At 45.4% G+C, this 24,234-nt stretch overlaps 1 protein-coding gene and 1 long non-coding RNA gene across 2 annotated transcripts; one reads left to right on the top strand and one right to left on the bottom strand.

Annotated features, from left to right (window-relative positions):
- Positions 1–761: 761 nt before the first annotated feature.
- TSPAN2 (tetraspanin 2) lies at positions 762–24,160 on the bottom strand. Its single transcript, XM_015650702.3, has 8 exons — positions 23,998–24,160; positions 21,892–21,994; positions 9,454–9,551; positions 8,944–9,018; positions 8,341–8,442; positions 7,082–7,153; positions 6,277–6,360; positions 762–4,768 (listed from the first exon to the last, which is right to left on the bottom strand). The coding sequence occupies exons 1-8, from the start codon at positions 24,064–24,066 to the stop codon at positions 4,703–4,705; spliced, it is 669 nt and encodes a 222-aa protein (XP_015506188.1). The 5' UTR covers positions 24,067–24,160; the 3' UTR covers positions 762–4,702.
- Positions 12,191–19,616, top strand: LOC107214904. Its single transcript, XR_004500268.1, has 2 exons — positions 12,191–12,695; positions 19,005–19,616. It is a non-coding gene; the product is annotated as an uncharacterized LOC107214904 (long non-coding RNA).
- Positions 24,161–24,234: the final 74 nt, after the last annotated feature.

Raw genomic sequence — 24,234 nt, 5'->3', positions numbered from 1 at the left:
TTTGCTTTATTTTTTTCTCTTAGTTGTCTTTTTTATTAAACTTTTAAAATTCTATAAAAATTATGTGAACCTCGTTTTTCACAACTGGGAGATTGGGATTGTCCGGCCTAGAGAAGAGAAACTTCGGGATGACCTTACTGTGGCCTTCCAGTACCAGAAGGGAGGCTACAAGGACTACAGGACAAGGGGGAATGGCTTCACACAAACAGTAGGGTTAGACTGGATATTAGGAAGAAATTGTTCCCTGTGAGGGTGGGGAGGCCCTAGCACAGGTGCCCAGAGGGGCTGTGGCTGCCCCTGGATCCCTGGAAGTGTCCGAAGCCAGGTTGGACAGGGCCTGGAACACCCTGGTTAAACAGAACGAGCTTCAGGGCCCCTTCCCGCCCAAACCATCCTCGGATTGTGGCGCTGCCGCGCCCGCAGCGCGCGCAGCCAATGGGGATCGAGCACCGCCACTGCCCCGCCCGCAGTGGGCGGAGCCTCGCCTGCTCGCGGGTCCTGGAAGGGAATTGCGGCGGCGCCGCGTTCGGATCCCAGCGGATCCCGATGCTGATCCCAGTCCCGATGCTGATTCCCAGTCCCTATTCCCAGTCCCTATTCCCAGTCCGGCGCCCTGCCTGCCTCGCTGGCTCCGTCACATGGAGCCCACCCGGTGCCATCATCCAGGTCCATCTGGATGCACAGGTGAGGCGGAGGCAGCCCCGGGGTGCCCTCAGGGCCTGGGGGGGCTCTGGCCGCGCGGATCGAGTTCTCTCTGGGAGTCGTTTGTTCCAGGTTATTTTTATTAGGAAGTTGTTTCAAATTCAAGACACAAAGCCGATAAAACGCCACTTCGGAACACATCATAGGGAAGTGAAAGTTATTTTCAGCCAGAGTTAAGTTTGTTTTCTTTCAAAGCAAGAGGTAATTCTGCCACAGACTTGGCAGCATGAACCGATACACCAGTTCTGTCCAAAATCATAATTTATGCTATGTACCATACACATTATCCTGGAAGTGGTTTGTGTTTTGGAGAACCTCCTGGCTGGAGCACCAATAGAGAGGAAAAAGATTGAAAAGCTTTATTTATGTACATTTTCTATGAACAACCTCTGATGCTGTTCATCCGTAGCCTGCAAAGGCTTTACAATACAGCATTTGAGGGCTTAAGACAACTCAATTTCTTATTCAAGACACGTGAAACATGTTTTGTTATAAAACTATCAGTATCAAGATTCTTCATTGTAGGGATGTCACAGGGCTGAGCTTCATTAGCTGCTCTGTGATCTCTGAGAGGTACCAAAACTGGTTGAGGTTTCCCTGTGACAAAGGAAGCTCCCATGGAAATCAGTTACTTAGAAAAATTAGACAAGGGAAATGTGAATAAGGATGTTTAGGGACACAATAAGGGCATCAGTAACTTTTATCTTTATACTTTAGAACAAACTGTTTAACAGGAGAACAAGAAAACATGTGTGATGAGCTTTCAGAATTCTATCACCTGGAGGGATCTGATCTTTTGTCACTTTCCTCTGACACAGGTACAAAGGACAGGATAAATGGGTATTTTTGCTGCCTTATGTGGCAGTAACTCTCTCAAAAAATACCTTCATTTACTAAGATGCAGAGAAAACTGCAATTATATTAAGTACCTCACAACAGCAGGAAACTACAAAAGACCTTTATCCCTGGATTCTGTTAAAGGCACTAGTATATGAATAACATTGATTTCCAGCTTAATTTATACAATAACTCAGAGAACTAAACCAGTAACAGATATTGTCCTGTTCCTGGTATGCAGTGCAAGTATCCCCTAGACCTAAATAACAGTAACCCTAGAGCTTATGCAGGAATGCTCAGAAAATTAATGCCCTCTTTAGAGGAAGAAAAAAATCAAATCACCAACCCAAAACTCTTCCACAGAAAGTTTGGTGGCTGGAGTCTGAGTTTATAGGCTTTTTTCTACCATTTTTTCCCATTTTCCTAAGGCACTGGGGTAGTTTTGTAGTTCTGGGGGAGCGGAGGGCTGGGAAAGCAACAGCAGGTTCTGCAAGCTGCCTTGGCATCCAGTGCATCTCAAAGCAGGAGTGGGCATCTTCCAACTTACTCAAGAAATAATAAATAAAGAGATAAACTGGTCCTGTCATTACATTCTGGTGCTATGAATTTGAGGAATGAAACCAAATTATGTGTAGATGTGTTTAAAATGAATAGAATACTGTCATTATGAGGGGGAATGTAACACAAGGAGATCACTGTATTTGCAGTCAGTTTCTAACCCAGTAGGGCAACAATCTTGGAACCTGAACCACTGGCTGTGGTGCTATTTTTACTGATTTTACTGGAAAGCTGACTTGTCCTGAGTGGCAAAAATGACACTCTACAAGAGTTTCTTCTTTCTTCCAGTACTACCTTGGGACAACACATCCCAGCTGGGCACTACCCCATCATCAACAATTGTAGGGACAGTCTCAGGGACACCTGGGAGCCAGGAAATTGCTTTTCTGGCTGCTGTGTTAAACTGATTGCTAAGTTTCAGCTTGAGACCTTCATGGATTTGCTGCCACTGCCATTCTCCCAGCTGAGTCTGTCTTAGGAGCAAGCGGCAGATCAGGGTCCTGTTTCCTGTTCTGGTTCTTGCAGAATGAGGTCCCAGACCCTGTTTTTAATTAATATCCATTGCTAATCAGCTGTGACAGAGTGACACAAGCCTGATTCTTTTCTGGTGTGTGATCTCACGTGTCCCTGCCAGCCTAAAGCTCAGCCTGGACACAGCTCAGTCAGCTGTGCCTGCTGTGCCCAGCTCTTAGTGCAGTGCCACAGCTCATGGTTGGACGATTGGAAAAGAGGAATCCATGTAAAAGACAGCAAGATGTGTCAACTAAACAAGAGACTTGCAGGAGCAGCACTACCCCAAGTCTTGAAGAAAACTGATGGGAGTTTGAGTTTCCTAGGGGAATACAAGATAAAAAGTAAGTAATAGATAAAGGGTGACACATCCCACACAAAAATGTGCACTAGAATACACGCATTTCCTGAAATCCCATTTTGTTCCACTGTGTTTCAGCGGAACAAGGACCCCATGACTTGTAAATTCCAAGTCCTCTTAGGCAATGGTCTATTGGAATGTGTAGTTTGACTGAACTTCTCCCGATCATGTATGGAACAACGGCATCAGGAATCTGAAGTGGTGATCACCAGATCTGCTGCTATGGGGGTATAGTTAGCAAAAAGCAGTTCTCTGAAACTGTGAATTCGTTCGAGTAAGCCAAAAATTAAGAGATCCTGAGCATTTGATGTAATTTATTTTTCTGGGGACAATCTTTCTCCCTTCTAGGCTGGTTCAAAAGGAACATTCTCTTACGAATAAATACAACAAATAGAAAAATTAAAATATAGAAACAAACTATGTAAACGCAAGCCCTGAGGTATTTCAAGCACACAGTGTAATATTATACCTGACATGCAATCTAAAGGTGCCAGTAAAAAAAACTTACTTCATAGCTCTGTAAAAATGTTCCATCTTTCCTTTCCTGCCTTCTGCCCCCAGGAAAGGGCGAGAGGTTGAGGTAAGAACCCCGTGGAAGCTGTGATAGTCACAGAAGCAGAAACTGAGGATATTAAAGTGCTGTGTGTCTTTTTCTGACCACTTTCACTCTTTGTTTGGCTTCCACAGGCCAGTTAAATTCTCCAGAGATCTGACAAAGGGGCTGCTTTTCTGGACCTAGGCTCCACTCCTGCACCAGTTTGTAGCCACAGTGAGGCTTTTGGGACAAAGGGGCTGCTGAATGTAGATTTTAGTGGCCCCTTGAACTCTCAGTTGGGGTTTTTGGTGTACCTGAGCCTAGCTTGGGAAGCTTAAGCACACTTTCCACTGCAGTTGGTCCCAAATGACTGCCTGGTCTTGCCAGCTTCCCACCTCTTTCCCCCTCTTCCTTTAGCCTGGATCTCCTTGGACGTGTTTTCTCCCCCAGAGCTTTCTGCATTTGCATGAAGGGTCCAGTCCTACAAAAAAGAAATACCTAGTCTCTGCATGACAGTGAAGTCAGTGGGTCTACTCACATGAATTCATGTTTGCTGGAGCAGGCCCTTAGGCATTAATTATTTTTTAAAATAAAGACTAATATTATTAGTTCTACTCTGGAACTATTTGGAAAATAAAGTCACAAAATGGATCATAGGTCTTACTTTTTACAATGGCATATGTCCCTCTGCTAATTCTTGGCAAATGGACTAGGTGTGAGAAGGTTCCGAGCTCTGTGTCCCTGTGGGATGTGCACATCCTGCACGGGGACACTCTGGATGCACACCCAGTGTGTTCCATCTGCAGGTATTTACCTAGACAGGTACTGCACATCCAGGGACCTGCTCACATCCAGATGTGTTTGTAAGGAGAGAGATGCGTGTGCTTACACAAAATCTATACATGTGTAAACTCATAACTGCACATATACAAACATTAAAATTCAAATTAGTCTTAGATGCACCTGTGCTTTTTTTTTTTCCATTAAAAAGGACATTTTAAACCCTTTTTTTTTCACTTCAGCTTTACTGTAACTAATTGTAACTAATACAATACACCTGATCATCTAATGGGATATTTTCCTCTCAGTATGTTAAAACACTGATTAAAATGCATTACAATTATTAAATAATTGGGTAGAAGAGCACTTCTTGTAAGCTTAGTCTGGAACTCCTGGGGCACAGTTGTGCAGTGACAGTTTTAGATCATTTCTCTCATGTTACGGATCGTACAGCACAGAACCATGCTGAATATCATGCCAAAGATCTAGAAGAGAAGGGATGTAATTTAGGGATCCACTTACAAAACAGTTATAAAACAATTAGCATATCAGACCGTGTGAAAGTCCCTATGGCAGAGTAGTGACTGCCCAAAAAACCCCAAAACATCAGACAATAAACATGGAAGAGGTTTCACTGTTCTTTGTTCTAAATGTCCAGGCAAGCACTACTGCCCCAAATATTAATGTTATTAACATCAATTTCAGTCACATAATAACTGTGACTATTGGTGGTATCTCAGTATTGCAGCAGAGTGTTGTGAGCTTCAAAATGCTTCTACGTGGAATATGACACACATTTGAGTAAGAGCAGAGGGTGATTCCAGAGCCCCTGGAGCTGGTGCTGAGCTCTGAATAATTCCTGTGCTCAAGAACAAGACTATACGTTAAATCTGAATCCCCACTCATGTTAGGGAACTTGTTCTCTAGAGAGAATGATAAAAGCAGAGAACAGTGAGTGTTGCCAGAGGCTCTGCTTTCTTGCTACAGGTCAATTCTCCAAAGCAGCTGCCTCCTGAGGCTGCAGTGCTAAGGGTGGGAGATGGGCATTTAAAGCACTGGGTTCATGTCCCCTCCCCACAAACCTCCCTAAGGATGGGCACAGCTGAGCTCCCACAGCCCAGCAAGTGGCAGAAACAAGCACAGAAAAAGGTGCAGGTGTATTTCTGTCACTGAAGAGGTTGTGGTCACTTCAGGACCTTTGCTGTGTCTGAGGTGGGGATCCAAGGGGAGATGATACCAGTTTTGGTATGTCCTTGATGTTATTGATCTCTGTCTCACCTCTGCTGCCTGGCTGTATTTTTGAGTCCCTTCATGTTTCAGACAAACCTCAGGATTGTTTAATATGCACACCATAGTTTCTGTTACCTGCAGAAACCCTTCCGATATGCACAGCTTTCAGTGTCCACATAAATCTGTGAACGTCCTGCTCTTCCCAGCAGCTAAAGGAGTGTTTCTTTACTAATATTGTGGCTTCTTGTGCTGCTCGTGTCTGAGTCTGAAAGAAGTGATGGCACAGACATGCTGGAAAAAGCTTTGTGCTAAAGCCTGGTGAGCCCCAGCATGCCGGTCCTGCTGTGTCCTTGGGACAGGGTGACATCTACTGGTCACAGCTCTAGTGGCTACTTTCCATTCCTCATGAAAACTAAGGAATGTATCCTAAAGGATTTAAAGCTTCAGCCTGCAGTTGTTTTGGAGTACATTAAATGCTGCTACAGCCTTCTGCTCTTCGGTTTGGTTCATGTGCACTCTGCTCTCCTACTCTTACAACAGAAGAGTGTTTTGGACCCTGTCTAAGAACACAAAATGAACTTGCAAAGCACAGCCACACAGCTCTGCTTGCACTGATGGGGGAAGTTCCCAGGGAGAAGACACACTGGAAATTATAAGAATTGAGTAACCTCACCAGCTGCTGCAAAAAACCTTCCACAAAGCTTTGAGTAAGGGACAGAGTACTGGGTTCAAGGAGAGATTTGAGAACATGGATTTTACTCACTGTGATGCTAGCAATTGCAATTCCAACAATTCCAACTAAGTGCAGATGAGTATCAATTACATTCTGAATTTCAACCAGGCAGTTCTGTTAAAAACAAAATTAAAATATTTTTTTATGCCTGGAAATCTGTATTTCAATCAATTCTATCAGCTGTTCTCACTGAATAACAGATAAACACAAAAATATTAGTGCAGTCACAGATTCCTGCATCTAAACTTTGGGTTTTGCTGGATAATTTTCCCAGCATCTTCCCTTTTCTGGTGAGGCATCTGTACCTCTTGCCTGGAGAGGCTGACACATGCAAGTAATTTCCTTACATTCTGTTTTTTCCCTAAATTTAAACTCCTTTATATAACAGGCCATGCTAAATCAGGAGGTTTGGTGCTTCATTTTGACATCACAAGCAGATTCCAGAAAAGACAGATTATAGAAATATCTTTCTTAACACCAATGAAGTTTCTAGTAAGGAGGCTCTATGCACGACTAAGGTAGGCACTTGCCAAAATTCAGCCTCCATGGGGAATTTGAGGTCCTGTTCTGTTCCCTCCTTCTCCCTTTTCCTTTCAGATGATGCAGTATTGTCTCAGCTACCATGGGATGCCACAAACAGATGTCACAACTGAGGGCAATATGACCTCCAGTTTAATTCTGCCTCCACCCTGCTCCATTCCATAAGGAATTTCATCCTGGAATTTGCAAAGTAAAAAGGAACTTCTTCCTTTCTTTTACTTACAGAATGTCTCCAATTTTACTAAGAAACCAAAATGAAAAAGTGTTTAGAACAAGCAGGACAGAGGACACTTGCCTTTGGCAGCTGGATGTTCTCTGGACAGGGTAATCCTGTTTGTTCCACATTACCTTTACCACAGCACTGGAGCTGAAAGAGAGAATGAAGGATGAAAGAGGGGGAAGCCACCGACTGGTTCATACTAGAGGTCAGTTATTACTTTCATACTGAAAGTGAGACAATAAATAGCTAAAATAATAAAAAAAACCACATCTGTACAGATCAAATAATAACCTTACTCTCTATATTTAAACTGCTGCTTCTGGTAGAGTTCCAACTGCATGGGACAAAATTCTCAAAAATTTATTTCAATTGTCTGAGGCCACAGCAAACAGCCACATTTGTATTAACAACAATGTCCAGAAGGGATTTTTATTACAATATTTCATAACAAAGCAAACAAGTGGATTTGGGAAAATCAGATCCCTGGCTTACAAGAAAACAGGAGTTGTTAAAGGGAGAATGCAGAAAGTTCAAATATCACATACAGAATTATGGGCAATGCATAAAAGCTACAGCAGAGAATGCTGGAATTTTTTTTTTTTTTGACACAACATTGTGCTGGGTTTGGAAACAGTAATAAATCAGTTTCAGAGGGTTTGTTTTTCCTGTTTGCCTGTCTCCCACAAAATGCTTGGAATTCCTCTTTGGGTCAGAAATAAGAGCTATGGGAGAAGGACAAAAGGGTCTGAGGTTGTGAAATGTTTGTTCTAAAGAACGTGGGAATTGCTGTAAGGAGCAACAAAGCTTGGGCTTGCTCTCCATGGGAGGCAATATAGATCCAGGACAGACACAAACAGGATTAAAGAAGTCACAGGTTCTAACTCTGATTCAGACATTCACTTTTTGGGTGGCCTGAACTGTGTCACACGTGCTTTTGGTCTTTCACTGACTTGGTTCAGCCACACATTGTAGGTCCTGGGACACAGGTCACGTTTTCCCAGACAGATGCAGAGGGATGCACACATTTCTCCTTCTCTCTGTACTTGTGAGTATTTCAATATCCAGAAGGGCCATAACAGTCATTTCTTCTGCACACAAAGACCAGAAGCACCAGAAATTTCAAAGCCTGGCTAATTGCACTTTCAAATGTAGAGATCCAAAACCCAGAATTCTGACAAAGCCCTCAGGAAGCTCTCAGGGTTGTGAGCCTCTGACTGGATTTTAAGTATATTCAGTTCTATTTTGCCATACCTCAGAGGGAGGAATTCTGGATTCTAAAGGGCAGTGTGACAGTGGAGCAATGGAGTGAGGTGTTAAGGTGGAGGAGTACTCACAGCCACATGGTAGCGATAGATGGTACTGTTGACCTTCCCCACTGGGTTTTTCATGTAGTCCTCATAAGCATCTTCGTAGATTTTCTGGGCTTCCTGTATTGCCTGCAGAAATCACACTTTTGAAGTGAGTTGCAAATCAGTCTTACCCCCAGTCCAAGACTTTCACCTGTGTCCTCAACCTCCAGGGCAAAAAGTTGTGCCTGGTGAACAGGTATTGTGACTCAAAAGCCAGGAGGGTTTGTGGTCTGATGGCATTCAGAGGGTCAGAATGTTCACAGGCTCTATTCTGTCCTTTGGTTAAACACTCTGAGTTGGGGAAGTTCAGTGCCTAAATTTGTTTGCCCTTCTCTCAGGGAATACCCTCTTTTCATACACTTCCCCTTGATGTTCCTTCAAGGCTGAACCACATCTCCACTTTTAACTGAACAGAGGAGGCAAAAACTTCATCCTATTCTAAACTTGTGATAACACAAGCTCCAGATAAGCATGTCAGAGAGTCTTCCAGGGAAAAGTCTCCTGGAAAGTTTTCCTATGGAAGAGCCAGAGTGAGCACTGAAATCTGTAACTACCCCATCACTACATCAGACACTGTTTGCTACTTACCACTTTCTTGCCTATGAAGGCAAATACTCCAGCAGTGACCTCACCTGCAAATATCACCAACAGGCAAGCAAAGAACTGCAGAGGAAGGAGACAATGTCACATGAGTGCAGCTTGTTCACAGGGGCTGCCAGCCAGCCCGTTGTCCTCCCCAGGCCTCAACAGCCCACACTGAACCAAAGCTTCTGAGGAGACTCTGCACAGGGCTGCCAAGGCAGGTTTCTTGTCACATTCAAACAAAGGGGAAATGGCAAAGATGTGGCTCAGAGGGAGCTTGAGGAAAATCAGAGGGTAATTCCAGGGAATACATCACAAGGGACAAGCAAGAGCACCTCTACATGTATGCCAGCTCTGCAGTAGCATGGTGGCTGCTGAGTCCAGAGAAACTGGAATAGCCAATAAAAGGACATAAGAGGTGTTGGACTGTAAAGATCTTTCTGTTAACAACACCAAACATTGGATGCTTTGGATGGTTTTCCTGCACAGCCCAGGCCCTTGAAGCTTTTTACTCACTGTTCCAATTAAGCACTGGGACTCCCGTGCTGCTCCACAGCACCCGAAAAATCCAACTGCTGACATGATGGCCCCTGCTCCCACCAGTACATAGAGTCCTGTGGAAATCAGAGCCAGGCAACAATTTCAGAAGGTTTCTCTCCCCAGAGCCTGCTATGTATTTCATCAGCCCCACCCATTTACAAGGTATAACAAAACTGGTTGCACAGAAAAGGTTCTCTGACCACAGGAGGAGAGCAATGCTTTCTTCAGAATTCTTGGAGAATTAAATAAGACAATTTGAGATTAGCTCAGCTGTTTGGAGCATGGTACTATAAACACCAACTTTGCAGGTTTGATTCCTGGATGGGCCATTCACGTAGGAGTTGGACCTGGTGATCGTTGTTGGTCCATCCCTTCCAGTTGTGACTATTCCGTGATAAGAATCTGTGTCTTCACCTTCCAAGTCTGCTGTCCCAGGGACAGCTCAGTGCAGGAAGAACAAGCACCATACCATCCAGAACCCCCTTACACCTCTGCAATAAGCAATGTAAGGCAAAAAAACCCAGCTTTGCTAGAGGGCCTGTTTCTGGGAAACCTGGGGCTGGAAATGTGCTGTAATGCTCTGCAGGAGGGGAACTGAAAGGAACATGCGAGATGGCAGCATGGCCCCATACAGACCTAGGACCCCAGCTGTAACCTGACACCTGGAAATACTCTTATTTAACAGGTATTTTGGGCTTGTTTTTGTGTTTTGGGTTTTTTTGTTGTTGTTTTGTTTTGTTTTTAATTTTTTTTTATCTAGGAAAAAAGGAAATCAGATCACAGAGTTTTTCTTTTGTCACTTGTGAATGTACATTTTTTGATCTGTGCTTAGGCACCACATGGGTTCCTGTGAGGGTCAACTTCCATCAGACCACAACCGTGGGCTGTATCTTGGCTCTGGTACCGTTTTGGTGTCATTCTAGTCCTTGACCTGTACAGGATATGCAGAAATCTGCCGTGCCAAGCCACTGCTGGGGAAAAGAGCTTCATCTTCCTTCTCTTCATGTCCTTCTGCTGAGGGACAGTGGAGCTGCAGGCAGAGTGCACTAGAGGGCACAGTGAGCCTTGCTCCCAGCCTGGACTACCCAAGCTTCTAATGAGAGCCTTTAGTGTGCTCAGTTATCAGTGTAAATTGATATTATTATAAAATCCGACCCAGGGTTAGCAGAGTTTGCTGTTAGCAGGCCTTGTGTAACCTGGACTAGAAAATCCAGCAGATGACAGTTTGCAATTGCTAGGAAAATGTAAAACCTGTCAATGTTTGAGTGCAGAGCTTCCATCCAGCTGCTCTGCCTCACCGGTGCAGCCTGCTCAAGGAAGGCAAACTCCTGCCTGCTGCCCATTCACTGCCACATCATCCTCCAGCGTCTGTGTCTATCCCAGTTATTGTGATCCTCCTCCTCCCCTCCCTCCCTCCTTCTGCCCCACTTCCTGCTGAGAGATATATTCTGCTAAATAGCAATAAAACAATTACAAGTAATATGGCTTTGCCCTACAAATTGTAGTACACACGGTGCTGGGGGGATGCTGTCTGCTGTCTGTGTTGGCAGTTCTTATTCCAGGTTTTCTGGGTTTTTAACACTCAGCCACCTGTGACTTACTGAGCATTCTTCAGGCTGACACTTTTACACATATTCACAGCACTGGTTTTTACTGATGTACAAATATGTTTATGGCTCAAGGGAGAAAGGTCAGCCAGCCGTGGTGGAAGATGAATTGGAAAAGACAAAAACCCCTCGCTCAGATGCAGAATCTGGTGCTCAACAGGCAAACACCAACAATGCCATTTCCTGGGATCTCCATGGTAACAAACAAAGTGTAGTTACAAAGATGTTTCCGGGATGTATTCAGTGTGTCACTTCCTACTCCTGTCCCTGTACTTATCAGGCCACTTAGCAAAGATAAATTTGAGTAAAGAGACAGGAAAGGAGTCTTCCCATTTCTGTTATTTGTAGCTAGGAAAGGCAAAACTCGGTGAATCTTGGGGCTGAGACCACTTTCAGGAATTTGGATTTGCATTTGTCAGAGAAACAGCCTGAACATTTCACTTGAATGACTCAGAGCTAAAGCACTACCTCAATCAGAACTTCCCTTTTAAGGCGTGTTACAGGAAGAACTCACACCAGTCACTAAACAAAGCTGAGCCCTACAGCTGAGCCAGCCAGGAGTTAAAATCCACCTTCTTCCATCTTCTGCTCAGGAGAGTTCATCCCACTTTGTCCTTTCTCAGCCTGGGACTACCACTTGCTTATACCCAGCTATTTCTAGATGGGAAATGATGTTGACACATAAAATTTCCACAAAAATAAGGACATTTTAACTTTTCTACTGTATATACACTCATGTAATCTTTCACACTGGAATGAAACTTGTGATTTTGGGGTTGTCCTAAGGCCAGGACTTGGCCTCGATGATCCTTGTGGATCCCTTCCAATTCTGAATATTCCATAGGAAATATGAAGAGTAGTTTGAAAAAAATTCAAAGGGGCCAAGTTACTTCTCAGTTTGCACTGAGAGTTTTCCCAGCACCCACATCCAGGGATGCTCAGGGGAAGATGACTTCCAGGAAGGATGTCTGTCAGACACAGAACTGTTATAATTTATGTTTTAAACATCTTCATGAAGGATTTTTACTTATTGTAGTAAAACTGTACTACAAAAGCTGCAGAGAAGAAGACCACCACGCCCTGCCTAAGGCACTGCTCAGTACTCGAGATAAGATAAAGTGGCTCAGCTCAGCTCAGGGGATACATTCTCAGAGGGATCGAGTTTACCACCCTCGGGGTGGGGACCGCAGCCGTGGGGCTATCAGCGGCCAGGCCGGCACAGACCCTCGCACCGGAGCAGGAGAGCTTTGGGTGTGTGATGACAAAAACCTATGGGCGAGGGCAGTGAACGCCCACACTCCGGGGAGCACTGGAGCCCAGCGTGCGCCCCGCAACCCGGCAAAAGCCGCATCCCCGCTCCGACAGCAGAGCCCGGCCCACGGAAGGCCCCCAAGGGTCCCAGCCCTGCAGCAGAGCCAGAGCCCCGCGAGGGACAGTAGCAAACGCCGCCCCCCTCGGGAGGCACCGAGACCTTCCCACCTGCCCCGAGCCTTTATTAACCCGGATTCTGCACTTGCGGCGGCGCAGGACCCTCACTGCCCAGAGAGACATCGCTGGGACCCCCCTCGGATGGGTGATCTGCTTCCACCTAACCCTTGTTGCTCTCTCCCTGTGCGTTCCACCACCCCACACCCCCACCCCCATTTTATTTTTCTATTTCTTTCTTTTTCTCTTTGCCTCTTTCACTATTAAATAAAATATATAATTATTTGGCACCAGCATCTAACCCCGTTTGGTTTTAATAATGTTTTTTGGGTAGATTTTGAATCTTTCAGGGTTTGATCTGTTTTATGCACCGACTTAGTTTTCTTTGCTCTTCTGTGTTTAAACTGGTTTGTAACAATATCAAAGGTGTAGATGCAGAAATATCCTGGATGGTATAAGAATGTAAGACAAGGATCTGTTACTTCTTTTTCTAATGGGCTGTTCACAGCAATGTAGGCATGACCATGACAAATTCTTGGTAAAAATAGACCTAAATTTAAAGTGAGACTCTCTAGAGAGAAAAAAAGCAAAGGGTGGCAATGTCTGGCACACAGCCCCTGGAACCCCAGCCTTACCTAAAGCCATCAAGCACTGGGAGCTGTCGGGGTCAACAGTGCAAATCCAGACATTTGGAGGTTAATATCACAACATTCTTTGCAATAGCGTCCAGTGTCAGAAGTACCTTCACTAAAACCCATTCCTTGCCAAAAAGCAGGATGGAAAGCCTTAAACAGCTTCTGTTCATCAGCACTTCCATTGTAAAATACAAAGCCTTGGCATGGCCTCCAACTTGGCATCTACAGCACAGCAGGGAAACCAAAAAAAGTCAGTTTATAGCCACAAAATGGAACACGTTTGAGAGCTACAAACTGACACAAAAAAATCACAAAGCTGAACGTGGCAAAAAGAAGTGTGTGAGTCGGGTCAGGGTAGAGAGCTTGTTTTGGTGAGTGGAAAATGATGAGAAGACTGTGCAGTTGCAGCTTTTTGTGCAGCAGAAGGAAAAAACTACAAGGTGGAAAAGAAACAAAGGTTTGTGGCTTTGTGAATTTTTTCCTTTCACCTCTTGTTGTCTCTGTTCATTTCCTGCAATTCTGCTCTTCAGTCTGTGTGTGCTCATGAAAAGGAGAGAAGGTTTGACACCTAAACTGAGATGAGGGAATGCAGAGAGCAGGAACGCTGCTGTGGCATCAAGGAGGGCCAGACTGGCCCCAGAGACAGAGCTCTGCCATGTGTGATTGCCCACACTTGGAATATTTATTCCACCTGCAATTAGGACCCACAAACAGGTCACTCTCACCCCCTGAATGCAAAGGGATGAAGAGGCACATTCCAAAGATTAAAATCCATGTGCAAATCTGACAGAAAATTGGTTGATGTAAGTAGACACAACCAGTGCACTGATTACTGAAGGGGTTCTGGAAGAATTAGGGACTTATTTTAACCACAAGAGGATGAAAAACAACTTGTCACAGGACTGGGGATCTTTGGACGGATCTTTAGACAGTGAGGAAATATTGAGTTTTTGGGGTGTGGTTTGTTTGTCTGTGCTGTCACACCGCCCTCCTCCAGTTTTTATAGATGTGAAGAGAGATGAACACTTCTCCTTTTATCAGTGAGTCAAGTGAGAGAATACCTGATAACAAATTTGTTTCCCTTCTGGCTGTAACGTACTTAGTGTAAGAAGGGAAGCCCTTTCTTCTGCATTTGTTTTATTTTGCATAGACAAATTTGGAAAGCTGTAAAGCAGCAGCTTTTCTGTATATTTGATTTTTGGATTCATCCCATGGGGAAAATCATTCTTTCCTGAAAGGAAATTATCAAATGGGGGCATTCCCTGTGAAAATTCCAACAGGAGGGATTCCCATTTTCTAGCAGACTGCTTTGCAATTAAAAGGGGAATTAAGATGTAATCTGGCAGTCTCAGAAGATCCCGTGTCTCCCAGTAGTGAAGAATGCAAATCCACAACTCGGCAGATCTCTGGATCAGCCTCAGTGCTTGTGGCACTGAGTTCTTCCCTAAGAAACTGTCTCTTCTGGATATAAGGACACATCCCTTCTTGGGCTCTATTTGGAGACTGCAAGTCTGAAAAAGCACCTTAAAAACGGATCAAGGGATTCTGTGTGTTATTTATGAGTGAACAAAACCTCTGTGATTAGCAATGGTAGAGAATTCCATCTCTTCAGACCAGATAGAAGGATGGAATTTTATAGCTACTGGCTGCAATATATTTTTATGTATACCAAAAGTGAGGGAAGGATCAGCCTGGGCTAGAAGAGGTCTAATTTCAGACTCTGGAAGACAACCCACTCCCAGAGCTACTTTTGTTTGTTTGTTTATTTGTTTTTCCCCAAGTCTTACTGAAGGCTTGAAGCACAAATCCCTGTCTGGAGCCTACTGCAAAGAGCAGGAGCAAACAAACACACCCTGTCTCTGGCTTTATTTCACATGGGTGTCTTGTTTACCTGGCTGCTATGGGCACTTTCCATTTGAAATAATTCTCCTTTTTTTCCCCTCTCTTTTGGGCTGAGTAAATAACACTGAACAAACCCCCAACTGTTTCTACTCCACGGAGAGAACAAGCAGCTCTGTTCTGGGGGTGAGGGACCCAGCGGCAGTGACAGCAGAGCCCGGGACCCAGACAGGGCTTGAAGGGATTTTCCTGAGGCTGTGTGTTCCTTGCAGCCCGGGAGGCAGATGTCCTCCTCCACATTGAGGCTCTCCAGCCCTTAGGAGAGCACCAAGGAACCTCTAGCACAGACATGCTCCTGGAAAATATGATAAACACACGTAGGAGTTGGAAAAAAAACCGTCCAGACAGGGACAGTTGTGTGTGTGGCACCAAACTCAGCTCCTGAAACAGGCTTGTTACTAGAAATTTCCATTGTATATTTATTTATAAAATACATTTACAGAACTGGAGAAAAGCTGCAGAGGCCTCTAAAGTGCATGAATTTCTGCAGAAGTGGAACATACCCTTAATTTGAGTATAATGGATGTATCTGATTAAGTGTCTTGTGTGAATTCAGCAGAGATTTTGTGGCTAATCTTCCTGGAACCACAAAAGCACTACAGGCACCAGTCAGTTTGGAGGCTTCTGCTGATGCCCAAATCCTGAATTTCAATTTAAAAGCAGCCTCACCATAATACAACATCCCAGTCCACTTGCTCCCTTTCCCATAGAACACCAGCCCTTGTTACGTATTTTGCTCACATGCATCCCAGAACCCTAAATAATTATGGCCCAGATTCACTTGAGGCATTGTGGCAGTGTGTTCCCAAAGCTGATCCCAAAGGCTCTGTCAGTGTCTGTCACCCCACAGGCTGCTCTGAACTCAGGTGTCACCAACACACCTGTGCCAGCTGGAGCTGTTCTAATCCTGTGGCAAGAGATTCTACAATTTAATGAGGTGAAGTGTGGGAAAACTTCCTCACATGGGCACTGTTTAGAGTGCACATTCTGATCAGAACCACAGGGTCAAATGTCTTGGTACTTTTTCTAGTTTCGTTGCATCCTTTTTGACTAGAACCACACTAGAACCACAGAGTGTTCAGGACACTAAGTGCACTGGAAATGTACACAATGACATTAAGATTTTCAGTTGGATTCCCATTTCCTTTCTTCATAATTCCTGACATTTATATGCCTGTTTGACTGCAGTAAGCAAAGCACTTTGTTGTCAAGAGCAACTGATAGTGAGTCTAAGATATGTTCATGTGTGGTTGTGGCTAATTTAAAGTCTGTCAGTGTTTGTAGCGCTTACATTATCTGTTACCACTTGCATTACTCTTGATAATGTATTTTTTCTGCCTTTGTAATACTCAGTCATTTGGTATTCTGAAATCCTCTTGAGATTCTCTGCAATCCTCTCTAGATTAGGACACTCTGGATAATCCCGTGTGAGCATGAGCCAGCCCAATCCAAACCCTACAGAAGATGTTTTTGGATTGACACACCCCAAAAAGGAGCTTAAGGGCTTTTTGGTCGTTGGTTTGTTGTTTTTTTTTTTTTTTCCAGCAGACAAAACATTTTCCTCTTAATGGCTTTGAAGTGGACAATCCAAATGTATTTACAGCTCTGTCAGAGTGAAACACAGCACAGGACATTTCCCTTACAGGAGTTAAAATGGGTTATATTGGTTTGCTTGTTATGTAGAAACTGCTTCACAGCATGTAGAGCTCCTTTTAAAGAGAACGTGTATGAAAACGGAGCTTGAGCAACCCTGGAGTGTGAGATGCTGCTCCAACAAGAGGAATCATGGAATGGTTTGGGTTAGAAGGGTCCTTAAAGATGATGTAGTTCCAGCCCCCTGTCATAGGACACCTTCCACTATCCCAGGTTGCTCCAAGCCACATCCAACCTAACCTTCGAAACCTCCAGGGATCCAGGGGCAGCCACAGCTGGAACCAGGGTGGCTTTGAGGGAGGAGAAGGAAATGGGGTAACTGTGGGTACAACTGCTGCTGTAGGGTAGGACTGGCTGGCTTTTACACAGCTGCAGCAGGGAAAGGAGGGTGGGAGAAGTCACCCAGGAGGACAATGTAATGGACAAAAAGTGACTAAAGAAAAAAAAAAAAAACCCTGAACTTCAGCATCCTGCAAATATGCAGCAATCACCCTGAGGCAGATGGAAGGATTGTTCCATTAGGCTAAATTAGCTCGTTTGGTCAGATTTGCCTTTATTCTTGCCTTTATTCTATCAGGGGGAATGCTAACTCTTAGGAACTGCTGCAAGGTTTTGTGATCTAGAACAGAGACTGAAGACTTTAGAACAACTTTCATTTTGAGTAAGGTTTTCTCAGGGGGTGGTAGTGGTGGTGTCATATTTTTAAAGCAAATTTCCAGTGCAGCAGCTTCTGTTTTCCACTCAGGGCCACTATCAGCTTTTTCTAAACCACTCTTCCTGAGAGGCAGAAAAAGAGAGCTGCACACAAGATGATAGGAAGAAAGACAAATTCATTGCTTAAGTGTTAAGTACAGACTAAAAGCCTGTCTAATACATGATGGCAGGATCATTTAATGCTCTTCTTGTGGTTTCACATCTCTACGCAGAGGCTGTTTTGCCAACAGGTCTCATTTTAAAGGCTAGTAGAGTTTGAGAGGTGGTGGATTAAGGAGAGAAAATCCTTTTGTCTAAGGGTATAGTGCTTGACTCCAAAACACATGAATAGAACTTGAACAAAGTGAGGCACAAGAGCAGAGAACTGCAGTACACATAGATGAAACTCCAGCCAATTCCTGCTTGTATGGGCATCCACTGCTATGGAGAAAAACTACTAATATCCTTCAGTTCCAGACATGACTTCATATCCTAAGGCATGCTCCATCTAACTGTACCTTTCAAAGCCAGCAGCATCACTCCTGCTCTCACTGACCCCAAGAAAAAGGCACAATCACCCTAAAACATTTGTCCACAACTGTTTTGGCCCTGATGGATGCCTGGACCACAGATTGGATTATGGAACTGAAATCAAGAACAGAGCAGGAGGGTTGTGAGCTCTGGTTGTGCAGGAGAAGCAACATTTCAGGGCTGAGAAAGAGCCACCCAGATTGATTTGTTTGCATTCATCAGGTTTTGTTACCATTCCTGAGGGGGTTTGTTGAGTACATACACTTCACTTTTATTGGTGCTGGCAGGGATGGGACCCTCTGCACTTCATTTCTGGGGAATACAGAGTTTGTCCTGCTTGTTGCCCTTTGTCCACCAAAAGCAGAGGTGGAAGAATGGGGTTCTGGAACTGATCCTTAAAAAGTCCTCATGTCAGTTTTTGCTTCACAGGCCCTCTACTTATACTCAGCAGCACTTGGTTTCCACTACTGTGCTTTAGTTATTCTTAAAATTAAGAATGTAACTACTACAAGAAATTAATTAAGGACCAATTAATTGTGAGACAGCAATGCTGACACCCTGGGTTCCCACAAGCATCTTATTTCCTTCTGACTGTTGCAGACCTTCCTGCCCAGTAAAAAGTTTCCTAGTATTGGTACAGGAGTCTCCATAAGGATGAGCAATCTGAGGGAATTCCCTTAATTTTACAGGCATTTTCTCCATTTGATCAGAGCAGTGTCACTGACAACTCAGATAAAAGGTATCTGCCAGCTATGGACCTTTGCTGAAATTATCCTTTTTTCTTTCATTTTTTCCCTCTCAAGTGCAGCTAAGAGAGGGTCTATGAGCTCTACCAGAGCTGAACTGCAGCTGAACAGGGAAGCCACAGTCTTGCTTAACCACTTGAAGCACAGGCACAAAAACTGTACTGTGAGATGGAGTAACATAAAAATATATCCCAGTGTAGAGGGAACTCCAAAAGCTGGGGAGCTGCAGGGACAAGATGTCCCATTTTAGGAGCCTGCTCCAATGTAAGATATGTCTGGTTAAATGATTGGAGACTGTGTCCGTCAAAGAGTTCCAATTCCAACCTTTTCTGTTGTAGGTTTTTCATTGCAAACTGCAGTTGGGAATATGGATCACCAAACAAAACCACAAGCAACAGAAAGCTAGGAACACATATGTGCTTGCCCACAGCACTGCTGCCTGTAAGCTGTTCTCCAACCAACAAAAACATCTCAGTGGCTGGAAAAGATGAACAAGCCTGGTTGCCAAGTCATGGCCTGAACTATTCCAGGGGCAGAAGAGACAGCTGGACTGCTGGTTAAGAACGGAGCTATTTAAGGAGACTCACTCTGGCCTAATGGAAAATGCAAGGATAGAATTATCAATTATTTTACACTAACTCAACATTTCAGATCCAGGAAAAAAACAATCACAAGGAAGCAGAAGAGAGAAGCTGGTTAGATTCGGCTGGCAGCTCAATCCAGGTATAGAAAGAGCAGAATGTGCTGCCCTTTAGAAGAAAGAAAATTAACTGGTTTTCAGAAGATGGTGATTCTGGAGTGTTTCAGACTACAAAGCAAACTCCAAATGCACCTGCACTGTTGTTCCAAGCACTGACACAAAGTTGATGTGATCACAGGGCCTTGGGTTATCACAAAGAGCCACAAAAGCCATCAGCGGAACACAGATAAAGAAATTATTTTTGGATGTATAGCTATATGCTGATATTTTAAGTCATACTGCTGATCTGCTTTCTCTTTCAGCCCTCAGGGCAGCTGCTCCTGCTGTGCTGCACAGTGTTCCATATTAAGAATTCCTATGCAAAACCCTGGCTGCCACCCAGAAAGCATGTTAGAGAGCAAACACACAGAGCCAAATAAACAACAGTCCCGGAGACTCTGAGAAAGGCCCAATACACAACTGCCAAGGGGGACTCTAAGCTGAAATCTCCTAGAGAGGGAAAGCTCTTCAGCACGACATTCAAACACAGCTTTGTCTGCTGCAAACCCCACTGTAACTGAACTTCTCATTGTCCTTTTACCACGGCCTTGGTCCCAGACTGCTGACAGCCTCAGCATGGCTGTGCCATCAGATGCTCAGGAGTCACAACAGCATTTAGCAGGATTTGTAATGAGGGAGGAAGGGCAGCAGAAAACTCTTCGGTTTTCTTTCACAGGAATGCTCTGTTCAGTGCCTATTACAAAAAAGGGCAAAACCTTTGCTTTAGAATTCAGTCCAAAGTGCAAGTTTAAAAGAATTCTAAACACCTCTGTGCCCTGTTCCTCAGCACTTCCTCTCAGTTATGTATTTCAACAGGCAGCTCTATAAATACATGTGGCAACCCAGTGTCATGGTGTCTGACGAAACTTTTACAAGAACATTCCCCAGAGCTTCTCAAAATTAACAACTTTGAACAACTTTTGTAATTTCTATTCAGGGCAAAAGCAGACTACATCTTTTGGAGATTTAAATACACATGCACCAAAGAGTAACTTGTTTACACCATGCGTTCCAGGCTGTACTGGAGCTGTGGTGCTTATTTACAGCACAGGATGTAGCACTTTCCAACAAACCAGCAGCACTGGATTTTGAAGGCCAGAGCATCCTTCTGTCTTGTTTGATCTCCTGGGACAAACATAAGTGGATTGGGCAGGGAAGCATTCCAATCTACAGCACAGGGGATTCAGCAGGTATGAACTGGATCTGGAAATGAAGCTGGTGATCTAATATACTGCTGTCATAGCAGCTTAGATGTAAGAGGAAAAGTAGATCATACTTCCTGGCTCTCTGTGTCAGTAGAGGTGCTGTAGGGTGTTCTACAATAACCCTCAGGTCCCAAACTACATTTTCATCAGAATGGTTTTATTCAGCTTCACAAAATGCCAAGGAAAGATTGCTGGACATAACATTCTCCCCATCTATTCCCATGGCTGTACAGCCAGTTCTGTGCCTCTAGATGTTAAAGAAACCTGGGTCTGGGGTTGTGGTGGATTTGAGTCAAAGTCTCCACTAAGAGAATTGGGATATTTAAGGTAACTGCACAATCTTGGAGTGATGGGTAACTGCTGCAGGACACCTCTGGTCAACTCCCAGTCCCTCCACTCTGTCAGAGTAGCTTGACAGCCAGGACAGGACCGGGTATTCACTCACATTTGGCATTTGTAGATAGCAAAAATGTTTCCACCAATGGGATTTTACTGGGTCTGTCTCCAGGGCTGATGTGTTCAACAGAAAAAAATTCAACTTTCCTTGTGTAAAGGTATGTTACAGTTGCCAGTGACAGAGTGCTGCAGTTGCTGCCAGTCCCTGACATCTGCTGTTTAAGGGTACCTATAGATATAAAACACAAGTGGCTTTTCCCAAAACCCACCTGGAAATCCCAAAGAAAAAAAAGTTATCTTAAATGCTAAAATTAGACATGACTAATCCCAGTTCTGTGGGCACAGGAACTAGCTGATTCCTGCCCAGGTTGGACAAACAGCTCCTGAGATGACTGAACACCAGGTAGTTTCACTTTTCAGCTGTGGAAGGATTTGCTCTGACACTTTGGTCCCGCTGAGGCCTCCACAGGGAGCACTCCTAAGCAGAATTTTGCTGCTGTCCTGATTCTGGGAACATTCTGAAAGGACACTTGTTTTGTTTGCTGGCAGCTGCACAGAAAACTCTGGAGGGATATATTTGTGAGCCCCACAAGTCTCTGACCTGTCTCACCTTCTATTCTGAGAGTATTAGCACAATTCACTTAGGATATGTGGGGACTGGATCAAATCCAGGAGAAGAGATTAGTTAGATCTAAGGAAGTGGATGCCAAGCAGAGAAAGGTCAAAAGCCATCACACACATGGCACACAGCAGCAGAATATCCAGTTTTGTGTAGGTCAGCCCAGGAATTGTTGATTTTCCTGTAAGTCAATGCATAAGGTGCATCACCTGGCCCAGGATGCAACCAAGGCTGGAGGCTGCTGCCCTCCCAGCACTGGAACTTACCCATGAAGAAAAGTTCCGGGGACTTTTTGTCTGTAGCAAACTCCGCCATGGGGCCACCAAACCGCAGCCAGAGCCCAAAGGCAATGACAGCCAGTCCTGCCAGCTGCAACACAAACAGAGCAGTCAGGGTTGCAGTCACAAACGGCTGGAGAGCGGCACAGGGGTGTCTTAGCACCTTGTGCTTTCTTGAAATCCCTCAGCTCAGAACTGCACTGTCAGAAAATGCATGCTGCACTTGCCAGGGTCTGATAACAACAAATTCCTATTACAGTGCAGTGTACTTCTTTCTTTCAGCTCTTCAGTGTAGTGGTGTTTCTGAACTTACTAGTGATTCTCAAATCTTGTCAGTCATTCAATCATCAAAACTGGGCCTGAATTGTCATGAGAAATGGAGTGGGGCAGGGGACCCCCACCAAAACTAGGAGGCACAAGGATCGTTACTGGGTAGATATCTTGCATTACAGAAATGACAAATCAGTGATAGATGCTGTCAAGTGCAAGGAAAAATCCCCTTTAATGTGAATAAAACTAGGTAACCTTTAAAGGAGTGTCAGAGCATGTTGTTTGAGGGGCAAGATCTACAGTCAGAAGTCTCAGCCTCACCACATGCCAGACAGATCATCAGCCTGCCAGTGCTGTGTGACCTGGCAGAGAACTCCAGCATCCCTCAGGAGCCAGAGCTGTGTGTCCAGCAGGCAGCTCCAGCATCCCTCAGGAGCAAGCACAGTGTCCTGCTGCTGTCCAGGCCCAGAGCTTCAGTCTGTGGCACCTGCACCACCTGTACAAGGCTCACAAACACCTGCTGCTTCCCACGTGGGTGCCAGCCCGGCACAGTGCTCTCCTAACCTGTCTACACTCCCTGGCACTTGATCCATTGGCACTCCACAAGCCAAGAGAGCAATTATACAGCTGGGGAGCTCAGGATCATGGCTTTCCTCACAGATGTGTCCTAGCAGAGGGTGAGGGTCCCCTGCCACCCTGTCACAGCATGGGGACCACCCTGCTGACAGCCTTGGGCTGCCAAGGCCTCTCCAGGCTATGGAGTGCCCCTGGCAGCTCGGGATGAATGTCCCAGCCAGCTGAGGAGATGGTTCCTTCCATCTCAGCCAAAAGCCAGATAACAAAACACAGTACTTGTCACTTTTGAGAAACAAATAACACAAAGCTTTGTCCTTCTGCTGCCTTGCAGCTGCAGCTGGGCAGCATCACTCTGCCCCTCCAGCTTGAGCACAGCAGCACTGTGTCCCCGGAGCACGCAGCGCTGTCACCACGAGGGAACAGCCTTTGGTTTAACTGTGCCTCAAGCATAAAGGAGACAAAAGCCCAAAACTGCCTGGTCCAGAGTGGCTGAACAGGATGACTTTGTGACTTCTTTTAAAAAGACCCCAGTGAATCAGAAGGAAAGAAAAAGACATTTAAGAAGATAACATTGCTGATTGTTTTCTGGAAAGCTGAAGTGAGAACAGAGCATGAGGGAAAGTGAGAGAATGAGAGAAGAGAAAGCGTGAATTCAGCTGCGTGGAACTGTGAGACTATTGAAAAGTTGCAGTGAGGGGAGAATAGACACAGCATTCCCTAAATCTCTTGGGGGTGATGCGAGGACTTTGTCTTAGGATGAACTTGTAGCAGCTGTTGGCTCCCTATTTGAAATGACATTAGGAAAAGCACCGTGATGCTGTGAAATGTTCTCCTCGCTGCACTGCACTGGAGGAACCTCTCCTGCAGCCGCGTGGTTGCCGCGGAAATGATCGCTACTTTAAATGATCAGTTTAGACAGATACTGTCTCTGCTCAGCAATGTCATCTTACCGAACCGGTGCTTTCCCAGACAGAGCTGTATCTCCTTGGGAGCGAGCAGAAGCGGGGAGCGCTGGCTGGGCGCTCCCGCAGCCTCAGCTCGGGCAGCCGATCCCGCAGGGCTGCCCGGAGGGACCCGCGCCGGTGCCACCTGCCCGACCCCGGCACCCCCGCACCCTGCATCCCCGGCACCCGGCATCCCCGGCATCCGGCATCCCCGGCACCCCCGCCATCCCGGCACCCCCAGCACCGTACCCGCAGCAGGTGTCCCCACCCCGCCCAGCCCCGCTCCGCCCGGCCTGGCGCTCACCCAGAAGGTCAGGTTGAAGATGAAGAGCAGGATCTTGATGCAGCGCATACCCCCATAGCCCACGCCCATGGCGGGCGCCGGCTCCGGCAGCAGCTCCCGAGGCGGCTCGGCCCGACTCCGGCGGGGCAGCCCCAGGGGCAGGTGCGGGGCCGGCGCTGCCCGGGCGGATCCGCCGACCTGGGCCCGCCCCGGGGCGGACTTTGTGCCCGGCGCCGTGCCCGGGGATCCTGCGGCCGC

This window comes from Parus major, chromosome 26, assembly GCF_001522545.3.
Source record: "Parus major isolate Abel chromosome 26, Parus_major1.1, whole genome shotgun sequence".
Lineage (NCBI taxonomy): Eukaryota > Metazoa > Chordata > Aves > Passeriformes > Paridae > Parus > Parus major.
Note: the sequence above shows the minus strand (reverse complement) of the source record. Positions and strands in the feature narration are given on the sequence as shown.

Coding starts and splice junctions, on each gene's coding strand:
- TSPAN2 (XM_015650702.3), bottom strand. CDS start 24,066: ATGGGCGTGGGCTATGGGGGTATGCGCTGCATCAAGATCCTGCTCTTC. Junction 9,552..21,891: donor CCCGGAACTTTTCTTCATGG/GTAAGTTCCAGT, acceptor TGATTTCCACAG/GACTCTATGTACTGGTGGGA. Junction 8,443..8,943: donor CCTTCATAGGCAAGAAAGTG/GTAAGTAGCAAA, acceptor TGATTTCTGCAG/GCAATACAGGAAGCCCAGAA.